Below are 25,368 nucleotides of genomic sequence, written 5' to 3'. Positions count from 1 at the left end.
CGTGATTGGGAGTCCCATAGGGCGACGCACAATTGGCCCAGCGTCGTCCGGGTTTGGCCGGTGTAGGCTGTCCTTACTTACAAGTCCTTAACCAACAATGCAGTTTTAAGAAAACACCTAAAAAATGTAAGAGATAAGAATAACAAATAATTAAAGAGCAGCAGTAAATAACAATAGCGAGGATATTGTCACAAATTAGGAGATAATGAAACACATGCAAAAAAAATGTACTTTGACATTTTGGAAAGCTCTCAATTTGAGCTGCTGTGAATGACCACTGAACAGACTACAAATGCTAAGCTAACATATCCCATGAGCCTGTTCTGTGATGTTTCCCGGAATTTCCGGTCTAATTTCAGAGTTTAACGCGCGCTCAAACGTCAGTGAAACAACTGCGGTGTACAGTCGGTTATCAACATTTTTTACATTGGCATAATAGCTTAAGAAATGGCAGCTGCTGATTACGACCAAGCCTCTCTACCGGACCTAATTGCCCCTCTACTACCACCGACTTTTCCCTTTCTCAATGTTACCGGTGGCTGAACTATGGAGGAGGTGAGTAGTTAGCTAGCTAACGTTAGCCTGCTCTTTAACTTGAATATGGCGATTCTCCAAGCCCAGGAAGCAGCCATTCAATTTACCATTCACCAGCTTTTCAAGCTTAATAATGTCAAAATTCGTTCGATACTTACCAAAGAATGGCGTTTTGCTCAGCAACTATCGTCACTACTGACGTGACCGGTAAGTTATGAACTGTATTTCCAAAAAAGGTCGAATTAAAAAGATGTATGTATCAGAAAAATGGAAATAATCAAAGTATTGTTTTTGACCAAGTGAGCATGCATCTTCTGCAATTAATCATTACTGCCATGCACGGGTCGGCTGCACTTGGTAAAATAAACTATACTTAGATTCACCAAAAAGTATTGTATTCTTCACGCAACACACTAAAACATTATCCAATTCAACAGTCTTTTGGGGGTCGTTCCAATTAAGAAAACACAAGAAAGTGGGTTTTCACACCAACCATCTCAGCTTGTTCTAAAATCATTTCTGTAGTTAGAAACACAAGATTAGCATTCCTGCAACATTCTTTTGTTTTAATATAATTTGATCTCTGAGAAATTAATTTCATTGGCCATTTTAATTTATAGGATTCAATAAATATAGTACACAACAACCGATATGGACAACTTCTTTCTAACAGTGAGTTAGACATGAGCCCCCCACGGACCCCCCCCCCCCCCCCCCCCCCCCGGCAATCTCAAACGAGTATATAGTATCAGTTCTCTGTCTGACAAGTAGTATGGAGCTGAGTATTGTTTTCTTCATCTTATGTAATGTAGTCCCAGTGAATTTGGTGGTTTCTCCCCGTACAGAGAAATTATTAATTGAAGTTGTTAGGTTTATGTCCTGTCCTACATCCAGATATTTCCATGTTCTGACCACTAGATGGTGTTGTTCCATTGCCCCCCCCCCCCCCCCCCCCCCCCCCAATGTTAAAAGGGATAATTACATTCATTTCCTTACCCTGTAAGCAGTTTATGGACAAGATATGACAGTAACCCATGATTTGGTTTTGTTTACCAGGACACTGTAAAGTCCATTATGCCTCTGAAGAGTATGAATCCTTAGCAACTGAGTCTCTGTAAAATAAATGATCAATAGTAACTTCAGGTTTTTCGGGAATACTTTGAAAAATAACTTGACACTATTAATCAGTCGGATCTGCTGGCTAGGAGCACTCCAATGAAAAAATTGCCAAAACTTGTAAATGATGGTTATGAAATAAACCAAAACTTGTTTCTCACAAGTGTAGCAGGTTGTGAACTCTGCAAACAATGTTTCCAGTCTGAGAATGAGAACGGTAAATTACTGTAATTAATACATGCATTAACAGAAATGTATGTAACCAAATTATGCGGATTAATGGTATATTTACTACTAGGGACAAATGTAATGGGGAATTGATGATAAAAAAACAATAAAAAAACAAACAAATGGCAAACAATTCACACAAATAAATTATGAATGTGTGAAAATTTCCTGGAGAATGCTGAGCACATTCTGGAGAGCTGAGCACATGCATTCTGGAGAGAGACACCCAATTTCTTCGCCACACACCGATTCCCTTGTTGTCTCAACGTTGAAATACATACTCAAGACACATGATCTAAACACACATTTTGGATGCTTTTCACTGACAGCCGCAACTCAATCAGCTAGGCCTATTGCCACGTGCTCTGCCCAAATAGAGCTTTCCAGCTTGTAGTCCTAAACCCGAAATGAGTTACCTGGTTCGTTCAGCCATTCCTATGAAGAAAGAATTGGGTTTTGGATTAAATGCCAAAAATAAGGTTTGAGGTTAACACAGGCTTTGAAGATTTTATACGTTTTGTTCTATTACTTACGATAAGTACCATGGGATCTTTATTGACCACAGTCAGAATACCCGTTTAACGTCCCATCCAAAAGACAGAACCCTACACAGGGCAATGTCCCCAATCACTGTCCTGGGGCATTGTAATATTTATTTTTTTAGACCGGAGTAAAGAGTGTCTCCTAATGGCCCTCCAACACCACTTCCAGCATCATCTGGTCTCCCATCCAGGGACTGACCAGGACCAACCCTGCTTAGCTTCAGACGCAAGCCAGCAGAGGGATGTAGGGTGGTATGCTGATGAATTATGAAGCTTTTGTGCTTTTTATTACATAAATGCTTCAGAATTCAGTGACATTAGCTGATGATTCTCAGAACAAAACGTATAAAATAGCTTTTTCCCAACGAACCATGGCAGAGTTGGTGCCTACAAAAATATGCCATTACTATTGCTCTCAATTGCTGGCTTCCCAAATAGGCATTTGCCTATGCACTTGTGATTTGAAACAATCCACAGCTAATGATCCTCAGTGGCTAACTCGTGCTCTCTGAAGTATTTTTGAATGATTTGATCTTATATTTTGTACAGACAGGAGTAAATCTATAATTTTGGTACATTTATTTCAATTTACTTTAAGCCTATTTGATGTGCTGCCTATTCAAAAAGTGAGTTCCCTTCGCAAATAATTCCAACATCCGAACAGTGCACTATGCACCCGCCAATTCGCATGGCTGAAACTATCTCACTGGAGAAAGCATCCGAGCCATACTCTTTTAGCCCAGACAGCCTCAGATACATGGGCTACACATACTGAGACGGGAGTGCTATTTCGCTCGTCAGGCTGCTTTATCTGAGATTGATGAATATTTCTCTCGGTGTGCGTCTTGGTCAAATAAATGATCAATATTTAAATGTTTTATTTGGATGGGCAATGAGGTAGGTAGGGCGGGCCAGGCCAACTAAGGCCTGCCCATAACGTTGTCCCTGTATCCTACTCTAAATAAAAAGTTGGGGGAAAACATCATGCGCTATACAAAAATACACATTTAGAAACCCCATCCCACACATTCAGTCATAGTCCAAATCAAATCCCTACAGGTTCAGACGTGTGGGGGCAGAACATTCTTCGACAGGATTCCCTGCAAGGCCTCGGCTGTAAAAAGGCGTTTAGCCGCACCCAATTTTCTGATTTCTACGCTGTTTGTGCTGTGCCGTTTATGACCGTGTCCAAAGCTACAGCCATAATTGGTAGACGGTTCCGATTGGATAATCGCTGTTTGTATCACCGAGCAGTGAACCAAACTATTAAATCCAGTTTTTAGATGCTAACCCTGTCTCTTCAAATCAAAACCAAACCGATTCCATGTTGTTCTCACTTTGCGCGCACACCTGTCTGTGTTAAAAAACCTGATGTGGAAGATGAGCCCGTACAAGATTGACATTGGAGCAGTGTACAGTCATAGGGTGGGGCTTCGTTACTCACCGTCTTTATCTGACCACCTGTTACACACAATCTTGCTTTCTTCTCCATCTGCCTAACTCAATCACTTGCCTCTGTCCCTCAAGTGTCCATTTAAAAAAATAAAAATAATCCTTCTTCTTCTGCCACCCTCAGCCCAATCAGCATAACACAGTCAAGTCTGGATCCTTCCAGGCTCTTGAGAAGGAGCTGGTGTTTGATATTGATATGACCGACTATGATGATGTCAGAAGCTGTTGGATCACCTGTACTTGGATCACAGCCAGAAAGTGCATTTGTAGTTCCACCATGATGTAGAGTATGTTTGAATGTACAACAGACTAATTCAGGGACGGTGCCTTTTGACGTTTTGTTGGGGGGTGTGTGGGACTGTTGTCTCGTTTTGCAGTGCTGCAGACATCTGCCAAAGTGCTGGACTCTGATGTCTATTGCTATCTGTATCCTGGACAGGGCCCTTTGATGTGAGTCAACATTTTTTTTTACATTTAATTGCCATTTAGCAGACGCTTTCATCCAAAGCCAGCCATGAATGCATACATTTCTTTTATGTATGGGTGATCCCAGGGATCCAACCCACTATCCTGGCTTTGCAACCAACTGAGCGACAGAGGACCAGGATCTTTCTATCGGTAATTTTGGAACGTTATCTGAATGTGACTCGTTTTCATTGTTACCTGTGTTTGTTGCCTCTTTTTCTGGGGTGCTCCAGATGACTTTGGTTTCCTGCACCGCCTGTGGATGTACTCGGGCAGGAGAGGGATGCTTTGCTGGGTGTGTGACGAGGCCGCCCGGAAGCTCTCTGGCGGCGCGCTCCACTGTGTCTGAGTACCTGAGTCTGGTCAAGGTAAGACCACCTCTCATAACATAACCCACACAAGGCTAAAAGAGGTTTACAACAATCAAGGGTTCTACTCTTCTTGGATGTATTTTAATGGAGCAGTAGACTCAATCACATGCAATATTTGCTAGTGGTAATCCGGGAGCACGTTTCTCGATTTTTGTTCATTTGAGTTAAGTGCTGAGCGTAAAGCAATGCCTCAGTGATTACATCAACACTGTAGAAAGGGTTTCACACTAAATTTAAGCAAACTTGCACTGTGTTCATGTAAATCAGCCTGGTCATTGAATATTTTTTTCCTGTTCTTCAGGGTGGAGAAGAGACGGTGAGGAAAGTAGTGCTGTCAGACCCAATTCATCAAGTAAGATTATGATGCACTTTAAAAGCCTTCCAAATTAGCTACAACCTTCTTTTTCACAAGTCACTGAGCCATACATGGCGTTTCCTTGTTAGACGTTGTGGGTTCTAACAGCTGAGAAAAATACCATTAGTTTGAGGCGTTGTCTAACCATTAGAGGGCAGCGTCATGTTCAATCTAGAATGACGAGTTGACCTCTGACCCCTGTTTTCCCTCCAGAGAATCCCTGAGTGTGGTGGAGCAATACTTTCCCCAGTGTGCTCTAGTAGGACAGGACATACTGGGCAGAAAAGAGGCTGCGGACAAAGTGCTGGCCCTCGTGCCTGAAGATATCCTTTTCCTCTGCCAATTTTTATTATATGACACAATATGAAATGTGACATGTCTACAGTACATGCATGGCTACACATACACACACACAGCGTTCCGTATGTTACCGTTTAGCAGGTTTTTGATAAAATGCCTATCCTTAACGGAAACCACATGTCAGAAAGGAGCTGCTGCAGTGCTTCCAGACTGAAAAAAAACCCTGAGAAGCTCTGGTGTGTACTTAAGACTCTGGTCCAAAACGAACGTGTAGGTGGCCATGCCCACACAACAGTGAAGACTGACATACGCCTTGTTATAACACAATACAACAATGTGGTGATGTCATAAGCGCATGCTTGGCTGTCATTACAACTCTACTTTCTACCACCAGACGACTGCCAAGGGCCACTACTTTGAGAAGGTCATGCTGCAGTACTGTTACCCTCGGCTTGATGTGAAATGTCAGTAAAGGAGTCAACCACTTGCTGAAGAGCCCCTTCAGCGTCCATCCCAAAACGGGTAAGGGAAAAACGAATGAAGTGCAAGAGTAATGGATGAAAGGTGACCGACGTTTAACCCAAATGTTGCCTGTGAGAGAGATGGTCAAAAGACACTCTCATCCAACTGAAGGAGATACTCTCAGGATGTCATTAGCTCAACAACACCTTTTCTCAATGATCCTTACTTCTCCGAAGGGTGGATCTCTGTTCCTATTGACCGGAGAGAACTGGATCGCTTTGACCCCTTTGATGTGCCCACTATCAGGTAAGCCCTCAGTCAATTTGTCATAACAAGAACTTTGTAAAGAGTTTTACAAATTCAAAATGTATTCCCAAAAGCCTTAAACACACAGTTTGTATGTGTGGCGCCCCTAGGGTTCTTCTCAGTTGGTACACTCACCGGTCCTGTTATTGTTTCTCCTTGTAGTCTGATCTGTGTGGAGCTGGATCAGCCCAAGACAGCAGAGAAGGAAGAACCCTTGGAGAATGAGAGAGAAGCAGGAGAGCGACAGAAGAGAGGTATTCAAAAAATACGAGTGCAATTAATCACTAAGGAATCTAATATTATTTTGTTCATTGCATGTTGATTTGACTAACAGACGTTCTGGTTCCATAGACTACAAACGAACAAGCTTGGGGAAGTATGTGAAACTGTTTGATCATTTCCTGGAAGGGATGGCTCGCTCAAGGAAAGGGGAGCATCTTAAAAAGAGTGGTGGGTGTAATTTCAAGTCCTTAGTGGAAGAATACAATTGTTAGTATAAATATTCAGATCTAAAAGAGTTGATGATCATTGATTTTTATTTTATTTTTCTTCTCAATTTCTTTTCACAGATCTTCAAAAGGACTTCTATCCTGTAGCAGTGTCCAACGGAATACTGTCTGATGCTGGGATTGGTACCTACATTGGTTGGCTAATCTTTAACCATCCCATCATATCAGTTGTAATCTGACAGTTAAAGATGGAGAACACACATTACAGATACACTGTAAACAAATGGTCTGTTTGAGAATTGTCATGCAAATATTTTACTATATCAACAATTGAAAAATCAGTTGTGCAAAACTTTTATATAGCCTATTGTTTTCTAATTAAATGACTTTATACTACAGTTTGTGTCAATCTATGTTGTGTGTCATGAGAGTCAATGATAGAGCAGGCACAATCAAGTCACACAACAGTACATGCCAGGGTAAAAATGTTCCATCATAGGATCTTCACTTTTCCAATAATTGGGTTGAAAATGCATAAAGTAACTATCTAACAAGAAAAACTAATGCAAGGATACACCAGAGATGTATTTTTGTTGTTGTGTAAAGCCACCACTGGGAAACAAGAGAACGACCCGGAAGAAGTTAGTGCAAAAATGTGATACTGCGAGACCGAGGTCAGAAATTCTCTCTCACAACCATCTTGGATATAGAATCCTAACTCGGTGAGTGTCTGCCGCGAATCTAACTTCATCTAACCATTTATCGTAGTTTAAATCATTTGAAACGGGGCTCTGAAAGTACATGAAGTGTGGCATACCCCTTATGTGGATATTTATTCATATCATTATCTGTACACAGAAATATTCACTGTTTATATTATCGATCTCTGGTACAAAATGGGGGAACACGACTTTGCCCACATTTGCGAACTGGTACAGGCTTGGTTTCTTCATGTGACACGACAGTTGAGAACACAGGACGAATTAGACATTTTACTAATGGGGCAACTTGTGTAGTGTTAAGTGGAAGTTGTCAGTGAGCCAACCTATGAACATATCTTTGACAGCGCACATCCAGCTAGCAAGATTCAAGCGAAGCTTGTTCGAAAGTGAGAGTACCGTTAGCTAACCATCTACCTAATCTTTTACGGGTTTCTTTGTAGACTATACAAGTTGGTAGCTATGATTGTTATTGCAGTGACGTTATATTAAACAGCGTTTTAGTCCAGTGTCCATTTGTTCCTGATTTGCAGCTTGCCAATATTAACTAGCTAGGTAACGTTAATACCTTTAAAGTGGCTAGTTAGCATGCTATCATTACATTAGGAACACGTGAAACAAGTTAACGCTTGAGTTCTAAATTAAAATGGCTTGTTGGCTAACCACTCATTTATCCAGTCACCCTCACTGTCAGTAAGTACCTAACCAATGTTTGACAGTATGAGTCGGTCACATTGAGTATAATTTGCTGTTCTAGAATTTCGCTACATCCGCAATAAAATTAGATTTGAGTTAGTATTTAGCTCGGAATGATTTGAACACAGTGGGAGAACCTCAATTTCATACTTTTCGCGTCCTCTTTCTCAAAACCAATTGGATGAGAGAGCCAGAGGTCCCTCCCATCTGACTTCTTTCAATGGGTTTTAAGGAGGAGAGGACTCGGAAGTGTGCAGGTGATGATTTCCCTGAGACATTGAGTACGTTTACATGCACACAATAATGCTATTATTGTGGATAGATTAATATAATACTAAGATTAAAACGTGTACATGCTTTGCAAGAAGAATGATTCCCTTTAATAGTAATGTTTTACATAGACACATCTGAAATCGGGGCTACCTGATGGCACTCTGATAAATGCAGAAAATCGCCGAACAAAATAAACGTTCTACCACAGCGAACATTGTTATTTTTTGGAAGCATATTTGATTTTGAGATCGGACATATAAAGTTTGTGAACTACTTCTATGCATTCATTCAGTTGTTCTGAACGCACTTCACTCAGCACTAAAGAGGGAGGCTAGCTCAGCTGGTGTTAACACGCATACACCGGTCAAATACAGCACTGGGAATGCCAATTAAGGTGTTTACATGTGCAAATAATTTGAAAGATTGCGCAGAAAACCAGGTGCATTAATCGGTGTATGTTTACTTTGACTTTAAGATGAACAGAGTAAGGTGTTTACATGATTGCATAATCTGCCTACTGCCATAATCAGTTTAATATCGAATTACTACTGTGCTGGTTAATGTACTCATTGAATCCAGTTCCTACTACTACATTTTTTTTTGTCATCTGCTCTCTATGGATTTACCTAGTCAATGGGAGACGTGTAAAAGTATCTTGTAAGTTATTCTGTGTTTTATTCATGCCTTGGCAGTTATTCCTGGTGAGTCATTCCTTGATTTCTCATTTCAGACACAAGCATGCCTGGTGAAGCTACAGAGACTGTCCCGGTCACTGAGCAGGAGATGCAGCAGCCACAAGTTGAGACTGGTTTGTATAGCATTATTACATCACACTTGCATGCTAAGATACTAAACTGCAAGGCTAATGGGGTCCTGGAACTCAAACACTGCAGTAGCTAATTCAACAGCAGCAGTGCTTGTTGGATGTAGTGACTGAAGTCATATTCCCCCAGTGGAGTGGTGGCTGTTATTTGAGGGCTTTATATTAATTGACCTCCTTCAGGAAATGTAGCACTCACCAGTTGACACTTAGATAATCAAGCAGGTGACAGTGCTGTAGAATGACACACTGTTGGTGACATTCACTTGGAACCGTTTTCTCTGGGAACCGTTCCCCCCCCCCCCCCCCCTCCCCCCCCCCCAAAAAAGAAAGTCTACATTCGAATGGATGGTACCATGGTTACAGATAATCTTGAATTAATCATGATGAGTGAGATAGAGGTACAAAGATCATACCCCCAAAACATGCTTACCTCTCACCATTACCAATAACAGGGGAGGTTAGCATTTTATATCATAACCCCAAAACATGCTTACCTCTCACCATTACCAATAACAGGGGAGGTTAGCATTTTATATCATAACCCCAAAACATGCTTACCTCTCACCATTACCAATAACAGGGGAGGTTAGCATTTTATATCATAACCCCAAAACATGCTTACCTCTCACCATTACCAATAACAGGGGAGGTTAGCATTTTATATCATAACCCCAAAACATGCTTACCTCTCACCATTACCAATAACAGGGGAGGTTAGCATTTTATATCATAACCCCAAAACATGCTTACCTCTCACCATGACCAATAACAGGGGAGGTTAGCATTTTATATCATAACCCCAAAACATGCTTACCTCTCACCATTACCAATAACAGGGGAGGTTAGCATTTTATATCATAACCCCAAAACATGCTTACCTCTCACCATGACCAATAACAGGGGAGGTTAGCATTTTATATCATAACCCCAAAACATGCTTACCTCTCACCATGACCAATAACGGGAGGTTAGCATTTTATATCATAACCCCAAAACATGCTTACCTCTCACCATTACCAATAACAGGGGAGGTTAGCATTTTATATCATAACCCCAAAACATGCTTACCTCTCACCATTACCAATAACAGGGGAGGTTAGCATTTTATATCATAACCCCAAAACATGCTTACCTCTCACCATTACCAATAACAGGGGAGGTTAGCATTTTATATCATAACCCCAAAACATGCTTACCTCTCACCATTACCAATAACAGGGGAGGTTAGCATTTTATATCATAACCCCAAAACATGCTTACCTCTCACCATTACCAATGACAGGGGAGGTTAGCATTTTTTTGGGGGGGGGGGGGGTGATATTTATGCCTCTAACTTTCTCTCAACATTATAAACAATTCATTCATGTTTATCTGTAATCATGGTCGCATCCACATGAATGTAGAAGTGTTTAGAAAACATTTACAGTAAAAGTGACTCAAATGACACTATTTACCATTCATTTCTATTGGGCACAAAGTCATCTGAAATGCAACCAAACCGAACTGCAAATGCATCCAACAGGTTTGATGTAGTCATTGCGAGCTAGGAATATGGGACCAAATACTAAACTTTTGACTATAATACATATTTTAGGGAATTTGTCCAAATAATTTTGGTTCCCTAAAATGGGGGGACTATGTACAAAGTGCTGTGATTTCTAAACGGTTCAACCAATATGGATGAAAATACCCCCAAATTATAGTTGCCAGTCTGCACTTTAACCTCGTGGTCTTTGTGTCATTTCAAGTACAGGGCCAAAACAACAAAATGTGTCACTGTCCAAATACTTTTGGACCTCCCTGTATAAACCATGGCCTGTAGATTATAATCCTGGGGGGCGACTCTCTTTCCTTTTTTACTTTGAAGTGAGTAGCCCTCAAGGATTATATTTGGCCAGTCATCGACTCACTTTGCATTAATGTTGAAAAAAGGGTGTGGGAACAATTTTAGGGATTTGAGATGGCTTAAAAAAATGTGTGGTTGTCTTGAATTTCACTGCAGGTCAAATGGGTTATCCAGGACCCCTTATTTACTGAAAACCACTCACTCACAACCGCATGTGTTGAATGTTACTGCACCGACAACTGTGTTGTGAAACACTTTGTAATGCACGGGTATTGATGTAGTGGCATGTGCATGGATATTTTTTTAAAGAAACACCCTGCACGCATTAATTATACTGAACAAAAATATAAATGCAACATGCAACAATTTCAACCATTTTACTGAGTTATAGTTCAGTCAATTGAAATCAATTCAATAGGCCCTAATCTATGGATTTCACATGACTTGGCCTGGGAGGGCATAAGCCCACCCACTGGTGAGCCAGACCCAGCCAATCAGGAGTTTTTCCCAACAAAAGGGCTTTATTACAGACAGAAATAGTCCTCAGTTTCATCAGCTGTCTGGGTGACTGGTTTCAGATAATCCCGCAGGTGAAGAAGCCAGATGTGGAGGTCCTGGGCTGGTGTGGTTACACAAGGCCTGCGGTTGTGAGACCTGTTGGACGTACTGCCAAATTCTCTAAAATGACGTTGGAGGCGGTAGAGAAATGAACATTAAATTCTCTGGCAATAGCTCTGGTGGACATTCCTGCAGTCAGCGTTCCAAATGCACGCTCCCTGAACTTGAGAAATCTCTGGCGTTGTGTTGTGTGTCTCAACTGCACATTTTAGTGTCTTTTTGTCCCCAGCACAAATGATCGTGCTGTTTAATCATCTTGATATTCCACACCTGTCAGGTTGATGGATTATCTTGGCGAAGGAGAAATGCTCACTAACAGGGATGTAAACACATTTTTGAACACAATTTGAGAGAAATAAGCTTTTGTGCACATGGAACATTTCAGGGATCTTTTATTTCAGCTCATGAAACATGAGACCTGCACTTTACATGTTTCATTTTATATTTTTGTTCGGTATACGTGATACTCTTTAAAAAAAAAAAAAACACTGACTTGTCATGCAGCAGTAGGAATTCCTTATGCTTCTGGAAATATATATTTCGTTTTTAGACCAGCTTTGTTTTTTTTAAATATTCACACCTACATTCTCTTTGACCATGTTAGTGATATGGTTGGTAAAGTTATGCTCACAATTTGCGGGCCTTTTTATGGCATTGATTTGACTAAATGTTTGATGGCAAAGGTAAGCTGCTTCTGCGAAGTAGCTTATGGAGCTTTCTTTTCAAGTAATTTAAGAAACATTGGTTTTGAATGGAATTAGTATTGATGGTTTTCTTAAAGCATTTTCTCATTTCATGTTCATGCTGCAGCAAACCAAATTCTGATTAGTATAACAAAGATGCGTCAATATGCAAGTGGAGATAATTGGTGACACTTTTATGGATTTCCTCACTACCAAGCCCTGAACCGGAAGAGTGAAGTGTTGAAAACCATGAAGGTTCTAAGCAGCTGGTGAAAGGCCACAGATTGCTTTTGAAGACCACTGGTCATGATGGCAGCCGAAGAAGGTGCTGAACAAGTGAAGACTACTAATGTTGATTGGAGAAGATCCTGGATGTTCAGTACAACAGGTGCCTGTTAATGAGACACTACAGTACAGGGTTTATGGAGAGAGCCCACGTAGTTTTGCAGGTAATTACTTAGTGTTGCTAGTGGAAACACCGTAGGTGTTGGCTGATGAATTGGAACTGTTAGCTATGACCACAGGGGAAGACTTTAGGAATTAAAGTTGGACTGTTGGAAAAGCGGTAAATAGTTTTTGTTCAGCAAGGAAGACTGCGTTGTTCCAGAAAAGTGTTGAAAATCCACTTGGGGATTTGGGATAAATCGCATGAAGTGGATGGGAAAATGTTTAGATTTTGCTTTTCAGTTATAGTTATTTGACTGTAATTCAGGTAAGGTTATCAAATTGCCTCATCCACATCAAACAGCATAGCAACCTAATTAAATCTCAATTTTCGAATTCAACCGCTTTCACTAGTGGCTCAGTGTGCATGATTCTCTCGTAAGATTCTTTTCACTCTGAAATATTGTGTCATTAGGGTTTGTAGATGTATTGAATGCTGCTCGCTCTTCAGAGGGTTTCTACCCACTTTCGGTCTCAAGGTTTTTCGAATCACAATCTTGTGCATTTAGGCACTGCATGGTAACTGGGACATGGGCTCAAGTTTGGTTTTGTGGGTACACACAACATTCACCCATTCTTGGTTCACTTGTAGCAAACGGAAGGCTGATGTCTGCATCCTTGAACAACCTCACAAACACCTTGGTTCAACTGAATTGCTACACTACATGACCAAAAGTATGTGGACACCTGCTTGTCGAACATCTCGTCCCAAAATCATGGGCATTAATATGGAGTTGGTCCCTGCACTTCTGGCAAGGCATTCCACTAGATGTTGGAACATTGCTGCGTGGACTTGATTCCATTCAGCCACAAGAGCATTAGTGAGGTCGGGCATTGATGTTGGGCGATTAGGCCTGGCTCGCAGTTGGCATTCCACTTCATCCCAAAGGTGTACATTTGGGGTTGAGGTCAGTGCTCTGTGCAGGCCAGTCAAGATCTTCCACACCGATCTCGACCAACTATTTCTGTATGGACCTCGCTTTTTGTTCGGGGGCGTTGTCATACTGAACAGGAAAAGGCCTTCCCCAAACTGTTGCCACAAAGTTGGAAGCACAGAATCGTCTAGAATGTCATTGTATGCTGTAGCATTAAGATTTCCCTTCACTGGCCAAGCCCAAACCATAAAAAACCGCCCAGACCATTATTCCTCCTCCACCAAACTTTACAGTTGGCACTATGCATTGGGGCAGGTAGCGTTCTCCTGGAATCCGCCAAACCCAGATTCGTCCGTCGGACTGCCAGATGATGAAGCGTGATTCATCACTCCAGAGAAAATACAGCCACTGCTCCAGAGTACATTGGCGGCAAGCTTAACACCACTCCAGTTGACACTTGGTATTTTGCATGGTGGTCTTAGGCTTGTGTGCTGCTGCTCGGCCAAGGAACCCATTTCATGAAGCTCCAGCCGAACAGTTTTTATGCTGACGTTGCTTCCATAGACAGTTTGGAACTCGGTAGTGAGTGTCGTAACTGAGGACAGGCGATTTTTACAGGCTCCAGCACTCGGCGGTCCCGTTCTGTGAGCTTGTGTGGCGTACCACTTCGTGGCTGAGCCGTTGTTGCTCCTAGACGTTTCCACTTCACAATAACAGCACTTACAGTTGACCAGGCAGCTCTAGCAGGGCAGAATTTTGTCTATTGAGATTGTATGGCTGTGTGCTCGATATTATACACCTTGTCAGCAACGGTTGTGGCTGAAATAGCCGAATCCACTCATTTGAAGGGGTGTCCACATACTTTTGTGTATATATAGTGTAGATCTAGATCACAACCCCAGTTCTAAAAAGTTATTCATTCTATTGTTTCCTCTTAATATTTTGTGTCATATAATCAAAACATTTGGACCCCAACTTCCTCATGTTGGTAAAAGTATCTGGTATAGGAGAATACCATTACTGTAGGTAGATTTTATTAAACGAGGGGTTAAATCATTTTGATCATATGCTTCAAAAAAACGTTATTGTAAGCTTATCAACCGCTCCTCACACTTGCTGTGACTACCCCCTGCTGCTCCTTCCGCTCCTCCTTTCCTTCCTATCAACTCCAGGGGTGTTGAGTTCCTCTGCTCCCCCTGAGATGGCTGTGTCTGACGTGACCAAGGCAGCCGCTTTGGAGAGTCCTGTGCCTCTAGGACCCGCCACTGTTCTTCCAGAGGTCGAATCCCAACCGGTGTCAGAAATGGCTTTAGAAGAGGCATCTAGTGGACAACTTAATGGTGTAGAAGCAACACCTGAAGTTGACGCAACCATTGTTGAAGAACGTAAAGAAACTGCTGAACAACAGGTCACCCAAGCACCAGAAGAGGTCATCATTCAAGATTCAGCTGAAGTTATAGAGGCTACCGTGGCACCCACTCAAGATGCAGTGGCTGCTGAACCCGCGGCAGTGGCTAAAGAGACTCCGGTCCAAGAACCAGCACCTGCTGCTAAAGAGCCAATCGCAGACACTATTGATGGGATGGCACGTGTAACTCCAAGAGACACCCCCGAGCCTGCAGTCGATATGATCACTGAAGAGTTGGAGACTGTGAGTCTGGATCCAGCTTTTGATGATGCCGTACTATGCACTGAAGTGGCCAGCTCGGACACTGGGGCCCCAGAACCTGAACCACTGCCTGCTGATATGACCAGTGACACGCTAAACGAAACTCCTGTTGAGAAAGAACCAATTGCAGCCTTCTCTGAGGCCGTCCAGACGAAGGTGATGTCAAATCGTGCAGGCCCGACCGTCTCCACCTGTCTCCTGTCAGGTGGGTCATTCTGTGTGCAAAGTTAGTTGCTTTTCCCCTCTTACAGCAGCTCCCCCTTTTCAGACATTTTGTCTTTTTTTTTTTTAATACTTGCAAACTTCTGCGGCAAAGCTGTGCCTATATTTGCCCTTTCAAAGGTTATGTTTTGCCCCCAAAAACAGTAAAATGTTATTATACTTGATGAAAAGGGCTTATGTTGAGAGAAATGAAGCGATTTTCAATATTACATTTTCTTTTTTAGGGCTTGTTGTTATCTCATGGGTATCCATTGGCTCTCAATTTTCTCTTGCGTCACTGTTTAAACTCAGTGTTTCACCTTGAAACAGGCCAGTCCATTTAGACACTTAATGTAAAGAACTGACTTCCAGCAACTTCTTGGTCTTTTGTCATCAGATGTGGACTGTCCTTTGACTGTTCTATTTCAGTCTCTCTAACTTTCTCTGGGCTTATTGGTGTTTATCAGGAAGAATGCCACCTAGCCAACTGTGCTCTAACTGCAGTATCTGTTTTTTAACACTGGTATTTGTAGCCAGTGGGGGTGGTTAGGGAGTGGTAATAGTTCCAGTTATGGCTTTTTTGGTCATTGCGGTACACCTTTTTACTACTCACTAGCCACATTTAATCCATTGTGGGTTGTTTTAATTTAACATATGAAATTGGTCATGTTTCAATTAAATAACATTTGCATGTATTTGTCTATACTGTAGCCCGACTTTTAAACTTGGTCGTAAACCACAATTTATATTTTTACCTCAAATGAACAACATCGCACCTCATCACTGCAACAAAAAAAAGTGTCATTCATTACACTCTCATTCAGTCTATTAAATAATTTCAGGTAATGGATGTTAGTGGGCTGAATTTGCCTTTAAGTGTGAACCCATTAGGGAGCAAAGGTCAAACAATGCATAGCATTGTTTATAACCGCTACAGTTCCTTAGAATTTGACCTGTCACAAATGTATTTTAGTGTAAATGGTGCCACACTTTCCTCTGCGCTGAGTAGGTCCTCACATTTAATCTCTGGTTATGAAATTGGACTAACGCTGTAGAAAATGTTATGTGTGGGTCTGTGCTTGGACCAAGTAGATGTTGGTGTTTTAACTTTAGGTTGTCAGTTGTGGTTTTGCCTGAATATTTGAATTGTAGTGTGCATTGAGTTTGCTGCCCTGCAACAAATCCTTCCATTTCGGAAATAAGGTTGGTGTGGTGTTCATTTTCCTAACCCTGGAGTTCTGAGGTAACATTGTCTTGTGTGTTCTGATCTTTTAACCCGCATGGTTCAGGCTTTGACTTCCTTCCAAATTTTTAACAAACATATTTGTTTCATTCAGCCGTTCCCTCTGCCCCTGCAAGTGTGGCTACCTCCCAGGAACCCCAGGCTGCTTCTGGCCCTGCCAAGCCCAAAGGCAAAGAGGCCAAGGGTGGCTCTACCCCAAAGGCTGTCCCTGGCAGAAGAAAAAAGTCCTCGATGTCTGCCTCCTCCTCTTCTCCTACCTCCCCAAAGCCAACCTCCTCAACACCCCGTTCCCCCTTAGCTACCTCACCTGGGGCGTCTGGAGCTCCCAGCCAGGGCAACCGTGCTGTCCCAAAGGTTGTAAAGGCTGGCAAACAAGGAAAGGCTAAGAAAGGAGAGGCTTTCAAGCCTGCTGCTGATCTGCCAGCCCCAGCCAAGGCTCCTGCCCCCACAGAGGCCAAACCGGTTCCTATTGAGGTTAAAGCTGCTCCTGCACCAGTACTGGCCATGCCAGCACCTGTTGCTGCAGATCCTGCACCTGCCTCACCCATCTCTCCCAAGCCTGAGGCCTTCAAAGTGACTTCAAAGCCTGCTGTATCAGCCCCTATGTCATTTGCTGACGCTGTTGCCTCTAGCCCACATAAAGCTGCCCCTGAAATGCCCAAGGCCAAGCCTAAGCCTGTGCCCAAAGCTGAGGTGAAAGAGGTCAAGGCAGCCCCTGCACCAGCTAAGCCTGCTCTGGAGGATGATGACCTTCCACCTCTCATTCCACCAGAGGAGCCAGTAAAGATGCCAGTCTTCTCACCCCCTACAGTAGTAGAGGCTCCTAAGCCTGCCCCAGTTGCTTCTCCAGCTCCCCCTAAACCAGCTCCAGTTGAGCCCGTTGTAGCTGCATCAGCTCCGCCCAGGCCTGCGCCAACTAAGCCCGTTGTAGCTACACCAGCTCCGCCCAAGCCTGCGCCAACTGAGCCCGTTGTAGCTACACCAGCTCCGCCCAAGCCTGCGCCAATTGAGCCCGTTGTAGCTGCACCAGCTCCACCCAAGCCTGTGCCAACTAAGCCCGTTGTAGCTGCACCAGCTCCGCTCAAGCCTGTGCCAACTAAGCCCGTTGTAGCTACACCAGCTCCGCCCAAGCCTGCGCCAATTGAGCCTGTTGTAGCTACACCAGCTCCGCCCAAGCCTGCGCCAATTGAGCCCGTTGTAGCTACACCAGCTCCGCCCAAGCCTGCGCCAATTGAGCCCGTTGTAGCTGCACCGGCTCCACCCAAGCCTGCGCCAATTGAGCCCGTTGTAGCTACACCAGCTCCGCCCAAGCCTGCGCCAATTGAGCCCGTTGTAGCTGCACCGGCTCCACCCAAGCCTGCGCCAATTGAGCCCGTTGTAGCTGCACCGGCTCCACCCAAGCCTGCGCCAATTGAGCCCGTTGTAGCTACACCAGCTCTGCCTAAGCCTGCGCCAACTAAGCCCGTTGTAGCTACACCAGCTCCGCCCAAGCCTGCGCCAATTGAGCCCGTTGTAGCTGCACCAGCTCCACCCAAGCCTGCGCCAATTGAGCCCGTTGTAGCTTCCCCTAAGCCTGTTGAAGTAGCCGTTGTACCACCTCCAGTTTCAAAACCTGCCCCCACCCCTGCTAAAACCCCAACCATACCGGAGCCTGTGACCAAGAATGAGGGTATTTCTTCTTCCTCTCTCTGTCTCCTGTGTCCCCTCTGTTTGCCTGCCAATGTTGAGTTCTGTGGCCCATTCACTGGCTTGCCCAAGTGTCTCTTCCCTTTTTCTTCAGGTTTGAGTTGAAGAAAGTAGATTGTAGTAGTCGGTGTATTAGATTTGCTTCAAATGTAACCTCAACTGGCCTGTTTCAAAGATTACATGTAATTATTGGAGCTATTGATTGGTGAAATCAGTGCTCCCACTTTAGTGCCCTTTTTTTATTTATTTTTTGGATTATAATTTAAAGCGGCAATCAGCAGTAGAAACGATAACAGTGGCCTCCATGCCCCTGGTTTGGTAAAAAGGTGTCTGGAGAAATGTAATCACTCTCAAATTCATAGACTGGGCTTATGGATGCAAGGATTTGACAGTCCATGATATCAAAATTATACTTCTAACCATGTTGAGGCCATATAGTGTATATTTACATTTTCTTTGTTTACAAATATTGGAGTAAAACAAGCTTATTTTGGGTTCCGATGGGGTACGACAGTTGAACTAAGCTCATGTAGCATTTATAAGTTATGTTCTTTATAAGTCAAATTGATGTAGCAACTGCTGATTTCCCCTTTAACTGTGTACTTTCAAACCAACCAAAAGGTTCCAGTTGGCATGTTTTGCCTCCCATCAACATGCATGTTGAAAGTTCAAATTATGGAAATGTTCTCAAATTCCCTACTATTTTTAGACACTGGTGGATTTTTTTCCCCACAATGATAGTTAATTGGGCCATAGTATGGAACTCTATAAAATATCATTGGGGGGGGTCATGTCATTCTGAAGTTGGGAGATCCATCTTTAAATCTGTATGACTAGGGCAACATATTACCATAAGATTCTTTTAACATTTATTTATAAGCAGGTCTGTTAATTTGTACACTGACATGTTTTTTTTACCTCATTCACATATAACCATTATTCTTTCAGTGCCGCAAATTACTAGGTTAAATTCACTTACCACCAACAAATGTTGGGCTTATTCAACATCTCAATTTGTATTGGTCTCGGTGCCTTAAACAGAATTTGCTCAGTTAAATGACCCATACAATTACAATTCTCCGGTCTTACACAGGTGCTATTGTAAGATAACTGGTTATCTGCTGCTCAGGCATCTGCCTGTGACAGCCTGTATAATGTGACTAATGCTTGTTTCTCTGTGGGGTGCTTACAGGGTCTGGCACTGAATCGGACAGCGACGAGTCTGTACCAGATCTGGAGGAACAGGACTCCGCACAGACACAGCATGCACAGGTAAGACCACCTGAGTGATCAAGTGCACAGGTAAGACCACCTGAGTGATCAAGTGCCCAGGTAAGACCACCTGAGTGATCAAGTGCCCAGGTAAGACCACCTGAGTGATCAAGTGCCCAGGTAAGACTGCCTGAACAGGGGTCTGGTAGGGCACAGATTGGATTAACTGCTTATATATTGTGTATACTGATACAGAAACAGTCCCTCCAGGATTCTGCAATCACAATTTTATTTAGCAAAATCAACAACTTCCCGCATATTGTGAGGGCTTTCAAATTTGACCAATTGCCACAATATTTCAGCGTTAAGAGTCAAATCGTCGCAATATTATCGCATAACTTCAATACAAAAAGAGGACTCGCAATTTCAACCAATCACTGCTAAGGATGCACCGATATTACATTTTTGGGCAATACCAATATCTGGTATTTTCCTTGCCAAAAACCTGATACTGATGTTTAAAATTTTAGCAGCATTTTAAGCATCCTAGTACAGTTAAATAGTTGAAACACACACACTGACCAAGATGTTATTTTGGTGGCGTTTACCTATGTCCCCATTACCAGTAAAAAACCATAATCAAAACCTATTTCTTTCACTTACTTGCTGTGCTGTTCAGTCGTTTCATTCTGAGGATTTCATCATACATGTTGAGCAGTGAAGTTTCAGCTCTGTCGGTCCGTGGCCTCTTCTGTCTTGGTCCTCTTCATCGGCGCTCACTGTGTCCGTTTCTATCTTGTCCAGCTGTGTCTAACATTTCACGTAAACCCTATTTCTTGTCTGCATCAAAGTAGCGGTCCTTGTACCTAGCATCGAGCATGGTGGCAACACAGTAAAGTGGCTCAGAGAGAATGCCACCAAATCACTTGTTTACAGCATCTAGCAGAGTACTTTTACAAGTTTTAACCCCACGGTCTGTTTTGGAAATTTTGTTGAGCAGGTGTTTCAATGCCATGATAAAGGGTATCACATCTGCTGCAGACGCAGTTGAAGAGCTTATTTCTCGAGTCAGTTGTTCGAATGGAGCTAGGAGTGTGTTCATGTTTCAAACATGTTCTCAAATGCCATTGAAATGGCAGCAGCGGTGTGAGAACCAGCACATTCTTGAGCATGCAATACGGCTTTCCTCAGTACGAAATCCTCGTCGACCCGCTGTGCTGTCAGACTCAGCATGCTCATGGGGCTGACATCGCTGGTCCAAATGTCAGTCATGAAGCTAATAGCAGTGACGCCCATTGCAAGTAGTTAATCATTGCACTTATGGTTCAATCTGTTAGGTTCTTATTTTTCAGAGTAAATAACTCACGGACACTAGAGAAGCTTTAACCAAGTTTAATCATTCCCTAAAGGTTCTGTACAGCTGAAAACAGACAGCAAAAGATTTCAGACTTCACAGCTTTTATATGCATCCTACTTAACACTCCCCTTTCTCTCCAATCCTTACATTTTCTGGCTCTACAGGAAGCTAATAAAGAGGGTAACAGGATTCCAAACATTTATTACTCTCTTAAGAGAATCTGTCCTCACCTCCTGTCCTCAACCCCTCTTTCATCTAATACACATTCCAAAGCCGCCGCCTTTCTTCTGAGAACCGTTAACTCCTAACATAACCCAGTCTCTTTCATTTCCTACCTCAATTATCAAAGTTTAGCACATTCCAACAAATCAAACGTCAACAATATTTTTCCCTCGTCAGCTCATTTTCGCCACAGTGGACAACCATTACATATTGCCATGCAAATATCACAAAGAAATCCCAGCGACATCCTGGAGGGACTGAGTAAACACTTGACCTGCACTCACAACATGATTAGAACCCCTGAGTATCTGTTTAAGAATAGATCCTTGACTCTTCGGTGATGATTGATACAGTGACTTTCGTTCTTCTGAGTCTACTGAAGCCAACCTTTCTGTCCTGAGAAGAGCAAAGGCCAAAGAGATACTTTCATTTGTTTTATTTTCACCATTCATGCCATATTCTTACATATGGGTGGAATTTTTGCTCTCACTCTGAAACCTTGACTGCCATTAAAGGAGGATAAATGTGTTTTTTTCCACAGCTTGCAGCTGCTGCAGAAATAGATGAGGAACCCGTTAGCAAAGCCAAACAGAGCCGTAGTGAAAAGAAGGCACGAAAGGTAACTAGCTTTTTTTTAAAAACTATCTGGACTTCATCATATTTTCATTAGACATTCCCATCTTAAAAGTGTATGTTGAATAATTTAAATTACTATGGCACCTTTAACTATCCATTGTATAGTATAAACAATGGATAGTTAAGGAGTATGGTTCCAGTCAAAATATAACCCATGATTGTTTGCTTTTCTTCAGGCAATGTCTAAGCTGGGTCTCAGGCAGGTGACGGGAGTCACCAGGGTTACCATTCGCAAGTCTAAGAACATCCTATTCGTCATCACCAAACCAGATGTCTACAAGAGCCCTGCATCAGACACTTACATTGTCTTTGGTGAGGCTAAGGTAAGATTGATCCAGGATACCATTATAATTGTATTTTCTGGTCCCCTTTTAAATCTGAAATGCTATTGGCATTGTTCCATCTAGTCTAGACTGTTCTTTCATGATACCCTTGTAGTATGTGATTCTGGTTATCAGTCAAATATGCAGTGTGATGTCCTTCGACCAAGGTGTTGGTGTTCTTGCTAAAGGACACGCACTGATATCTCTGCCCGTTTCTCTCCCTTTGTGTCTCAGATCGAGGATCTCTCACAGCAAGCCCAGTTAGCAGCGGCAGAGAAGTTCAAGGTACAGGGAGAAGCTGTGTCGAACATCCAGGAAAACACACAGACGCCCACCGTACAGGAGGAGAGCGAAGAGGAAGAGGTGAGGGCATTGAGGGGTGCAAAAGTTACCATGTAACCAGCAGGAGTTCATTTCTCTTCGGTGATGATTGATACAGTGACTTTCGTTCTTCTGAGTCTACTGAAGCCAACCTTTCTGTCCTGAGAAGAGCACTGTTAACTATGATAGGGCTTAGTTTGTACATTGTCAAAAACCCGGCACCGTATGTTTTGTTGTCCATTAGATTGTATAGCTCTGTTTGCCACAAATCATTTCCATGTAGTTTTGATTGTAGTAGTCTCCCATGCTTAATGGGGTAATTTATGGGCCCAATTCCCCTGGAGATGTCGGTGAATTGCAGTGCGAGTTGACTGTCAAATGTATATGTACTAATGTTTTGTCTCAATGTATAGGTTGACGAGACCGGGGTCGAGGTGAAGGACATTGAACTTGTGATGTCACAAGCCAACGTGTCGCGAGCGAAGGCCGTACGCGCCTTGAAAAACAACAACAACGACATTGTCAACGCAATTATGGTAAGTCATTTTTACCACACAATTAATTCCCCTTGTCGCCAGACAAAATGATATCTGGCACAGGGTCCCTTCACTCCAAATATTTGTAGATTTGAATTGTGACCTGTGTCCAAGTTACCGTGGGATCTACCAGCAGGAGATCCTTTCTCTTCATTGATGATTGATACAGTGACTTTCGTTCTTCTGAGTCTACTGAAGCCAACCTTTCTGTCCTGAGAAGAGCAAAGCAGTGTTAACTCTGATGGGGCTTAGTTTGTACATGCATCAACACATTGCGTTCTTATATTCACAGGAATTGACGATGTAGGCTGCTGGAGTCGAAGGGGTTCTGAAAGGTTGCTGATTTTAATCTATCGTTGGTACAATTTCTACCCAAGATGGAAATAAAGTTGTGGCTTGGTAAATCGATGCGGTTTCCCGCTATTGTCCTTCATTTTGTGAAATGATGCATCTGACACGTCTCCAAGGAACACTTGTCTCCAAGGGATTTCTCTGAACAGGGATGTTGAGTCCTTTATAGGTGTAAACTCTGCTCTGTTTTACTGAACTTTCAGAAGTCCCTCGTCTTAAATAATATTGTAGGACTGGATATCTTATCATTGCTGGCAGTTCAATATACATTCTACACAGAGGAGTGTACCACAGATTTAAGTCGGAACGGTGGAGTTTTCATGAGCTGGTGCTGGAAATGTATCTACTGTTACTGTGACTCATCGGAAGACGTTAAGTGAATACTGCCCTTCTGAGTTACTGATGGATCAAGGAAGCTGTGGCATGCACTCGGGAAAGGTGTGGAAGGTTGCTAATGGGAATACAAAGTGTAGTGTCTGATATTTTGGGCACCAAACCATTTCATGCATTCGTATGCAATTAATTTGATATCCTAGAAATACCTGATTGATGCCTATGATAATACACCAGGCATCAACCCAGAGGTTTTCAAAGAGTAGGTATGTTAACCCCTGATACAGGGTGTTTCCCCATCCCCCTAATGATAAAGGCTAGGAATAGAGTAACCGTAGATCTGTGGTCAGGCCAGGTCAACCACTTATTTTTTTTAAATTAAACTAGGCAAGTCAGTTATGAACAAATTCTTATTTACAATGACGGCCTAGGAACAGTGGCTTAACTGCCTTGTTCGGGGGCAGAATGACAGATTTCTACCTTGTCGGCTCTGGGATTTGAGCAAGCAACCTTTCGGTTACTGGCCCAACGCTCTAACCACTAGGCTACCTGGGGTCAAGTATGCTGCTATCTAGGGTTTGGCATTTTTCTTTATATATATTTATTTATTTCACTGACCTGCTGTTATCAGGCAGTGAGGCAGAGTGAGTGAGATTTCAGACACAAAGAATTCAAAAACAAATCCAATGTTAATAAACTCACATATATTGGGGGAAATACCACAGTGTGCCATCAAAGCAGCAATATTTGTGACCTGTTGCCACAAGAGATGGGCAACCAGTGTAAAACCCATATTTATGTTCCCTTTTGTGCTTTAACTATTTGCACATCATTATATAGCCATATGACATTTGAAATGTCTATTCCTTTGGAACTTTGTAATGTTTACTGTGCATTTTTTGTTCACCTATTTCACTTGCTTTGGCAATGTAAAAACATATGGCAGCTGAGTCACGTGAGTGAAGAGGAGGCTTTTTATCTAACTAGGCAAGTAAGTTAAGAACAAACTCTTATTTACAATGACTGTATACTCCGGCCAAACCCTCCCCTGACCCGGACGACGCTGGACCAGTTGTGCGCTACCCTATGGGACTCCCGATCACGGCCGGTTGTGATACAACCCAGGATCGAACCCGGGTCTGTAGTGACGCCTCTAGCACTGTATCGCAGCGCCACTCAGGATCCCAAAGACAGAAGCACGTGCACGTCATGACAACTTCTTAGCAGTTGAAGGTATGCTATTTAGGTTGTCATTATGGAGACACCTATTTCCTTCCCCTTTTCCATAAAATATTAACACGCTGATGTGAGTCAAGAAATACGGCGCCAAAGCACAGGAAAACGACATTAGGCGCTATAGAGCGCATGAGATAAAATAGGTTTAAACTGCCTTCTAATGTCGACATGGCTTATGGAAAACCATATCAAGCGAAACATGAAGTTATGGGGAGAAGTCCACAATGAAACTGACATTACATGTTGAGAAGGATACATATGTTGGCCATTAAGTAGCCTATTCATTTCTATGCCTATGTAGGTTACTGTAACCTACCATTTCATTCAATAAAGATGTTGAAATGACGCTATCACTGGAGGCATTGCAAATAAACGTGTGCCACTTGTGTAGCTGGTACTGGTACTGTACCTGGTACTGGCAAACTATTTAACAAATAGCCTATAACTTCAGCTTATTGTTGTTGTAGCCTTGTTCGTATTAAGTT

The 25,368-nt window shown here is 42.7% G+C and overlaps 1 protein-coding gene, 1 long non-coding RNA gene, 3 other non-coding genes and 1 pseudogene across 8 annotated transcripts in view; 5 read left to right on the top strand and 1 right to left on the bottom strand.

Moving 5' to 3' along the window:
* The window catches only part of LOC123727293 (uncharacterized), a 32,987-nt gene extending 12,639 nt beyond the window's left edge, over positions 1 to 20,348 (bottom strand). Inside the window, exon 1 of the long non-coding RNA XR_014380660.1 lies at positions 20,232 to 20,348. This is a non-coding gene — a long non-coding RNA (uncharacterized LOC123727293). The remainder of the gene's footprint in view (positions 1 to 20,231) is intronic.
* LOC106571942 (DNA primase small subunit-like) lies at positions 3,801 to 6,978 on the top strand (annotated as a pseudogene). The gene is made up of 10 exons (XR_014380569.1): positions 3,801 to 3,845; positions 3,997 to 4,086; positions 4,571 to 4,705; positions 5,277 to 5,287; positions 5,548 to 5,633; positions 5,758 to 5,885; positions 6,062 to 6,131; positions 6,294 to 6,385; positions 6,483 to 6,581; positions 6,701 to 6,978. The product of XR_014380569.1 is annotated as a DNA primase small subunit-like (transcript).
* On the top strand, positions 7,161 to 23,371 carry LOC106571941 (nascent polypeptide-associated complex subunit alpha). Of its 3 annotated transcripts, none has more exons than XM_045695943.1 (9): positions 7,161 to 7,302; positions 8,999 to 9,076; positions 16,765 to 18,339; positions 19,549 to 19,628; positions 21,689 to 21,766; positions 21,960 to 22,106; positions 22,341 to 22,469; positions 22,841 to 22,963; positions 23,256 to 23,371. In XM_045695943.1, the coding sequence occupies exons 2-9, from the start codon at positions 9,007 to 9,009 to the stop codon at positions 23,268 to 23,270; spliced, it is 2,217 nt and encodes a 738-aa protein (XP_045551899.1). In that variant the 5' UTR covers positions 7,161 to 7,302; positions 8,999 to 9,006; the 3' UTR covers positions 23,271 to 23,371. The 3 variants fall into 3 exon arrangements, with proteins under 3 accessions (XP_045551899.1, XP_045551900.1, XP_045551901.1); XM_045695944.1 differs by lacking the exon at positions 16,765 to 18,339 and adding an exon at positions 14,730 to 15,431 and having other exon boundaries at positions 7,162 to 7,302; XM_045695945.1 differs by lacking the exon at positions 16,765 to 18,339 and having other exon boundaries at positions 7,164 to 7,302.
* On the top strand, positions 21,479 to 21,552 carry LOC123727589 (small nucleolar RNA SNORD59). The gene has a single exon (XR_006759583.1). It is a non-coding gene; the product is annotated as a small nucleolar RNA SNORD59 (small nucleolar RNA).
* LOC123727587 (small nucleolar RNA SNORD59) lies at positions 22,524 to 22,597 on the top strand. The gene has a single exon (XR_006759581.1). It is a non-coding gene; the product is annotated as a small nucleolar RNA SNORD59 (small nucleolar RNA).
* LOC123727586 (small nucleolar RNA SNORD59) lies at positions 23,111 to 23,184 on the top strand. The gene has a single exon (XR_006759580.1). It is a non-coding gene; the product is annotated as a small nucleolar RNA SNORD59 (small nucleolar RNA).
* Positions 23,372 to 25,368: the final 1,997 nt, after the last annotated feature.

This window comes from Salmo salar, chromosome 15 (assembly GCF_965601325.2).
Source record: "Salmo salar chromosome 15, fSalSal1, whole genome shotgun sequence".
In the NCBI taxonomy this organism is placed as follows: Eukaryota; Metazoa; Chordata; class Actinopteri; order Salmoniformes; family Salmonidae; genus Salmo; species Salmo salar.
This window is presented reverse-complemented; position numbering and strand designations above follow the sequence as displayed.

Coding starts and splice junctions, on each gene's coding strand:
- LOC106571941 (XM_045695943.1), top strand. CDS start 9,007: ATGCCTGGTGAAGCTACAGAGACTGTCCCGGTCACTGAGCAGGAGATG. Junction 9,077..16,764: donor GCAGCCACAAGTTGAGACTG/GTTTGTATAGCA, acceptor TGTTTCATTCAG/CCGTTCCCTCTGCCCCTGCA. Junction 22,470..22,840: donor AGGAGAGCGAAGAGGAAGAG/GTGAGGGCATTG, acceptor CTCAATGTATAG/GTTGACGAGACCGGGGTCGA.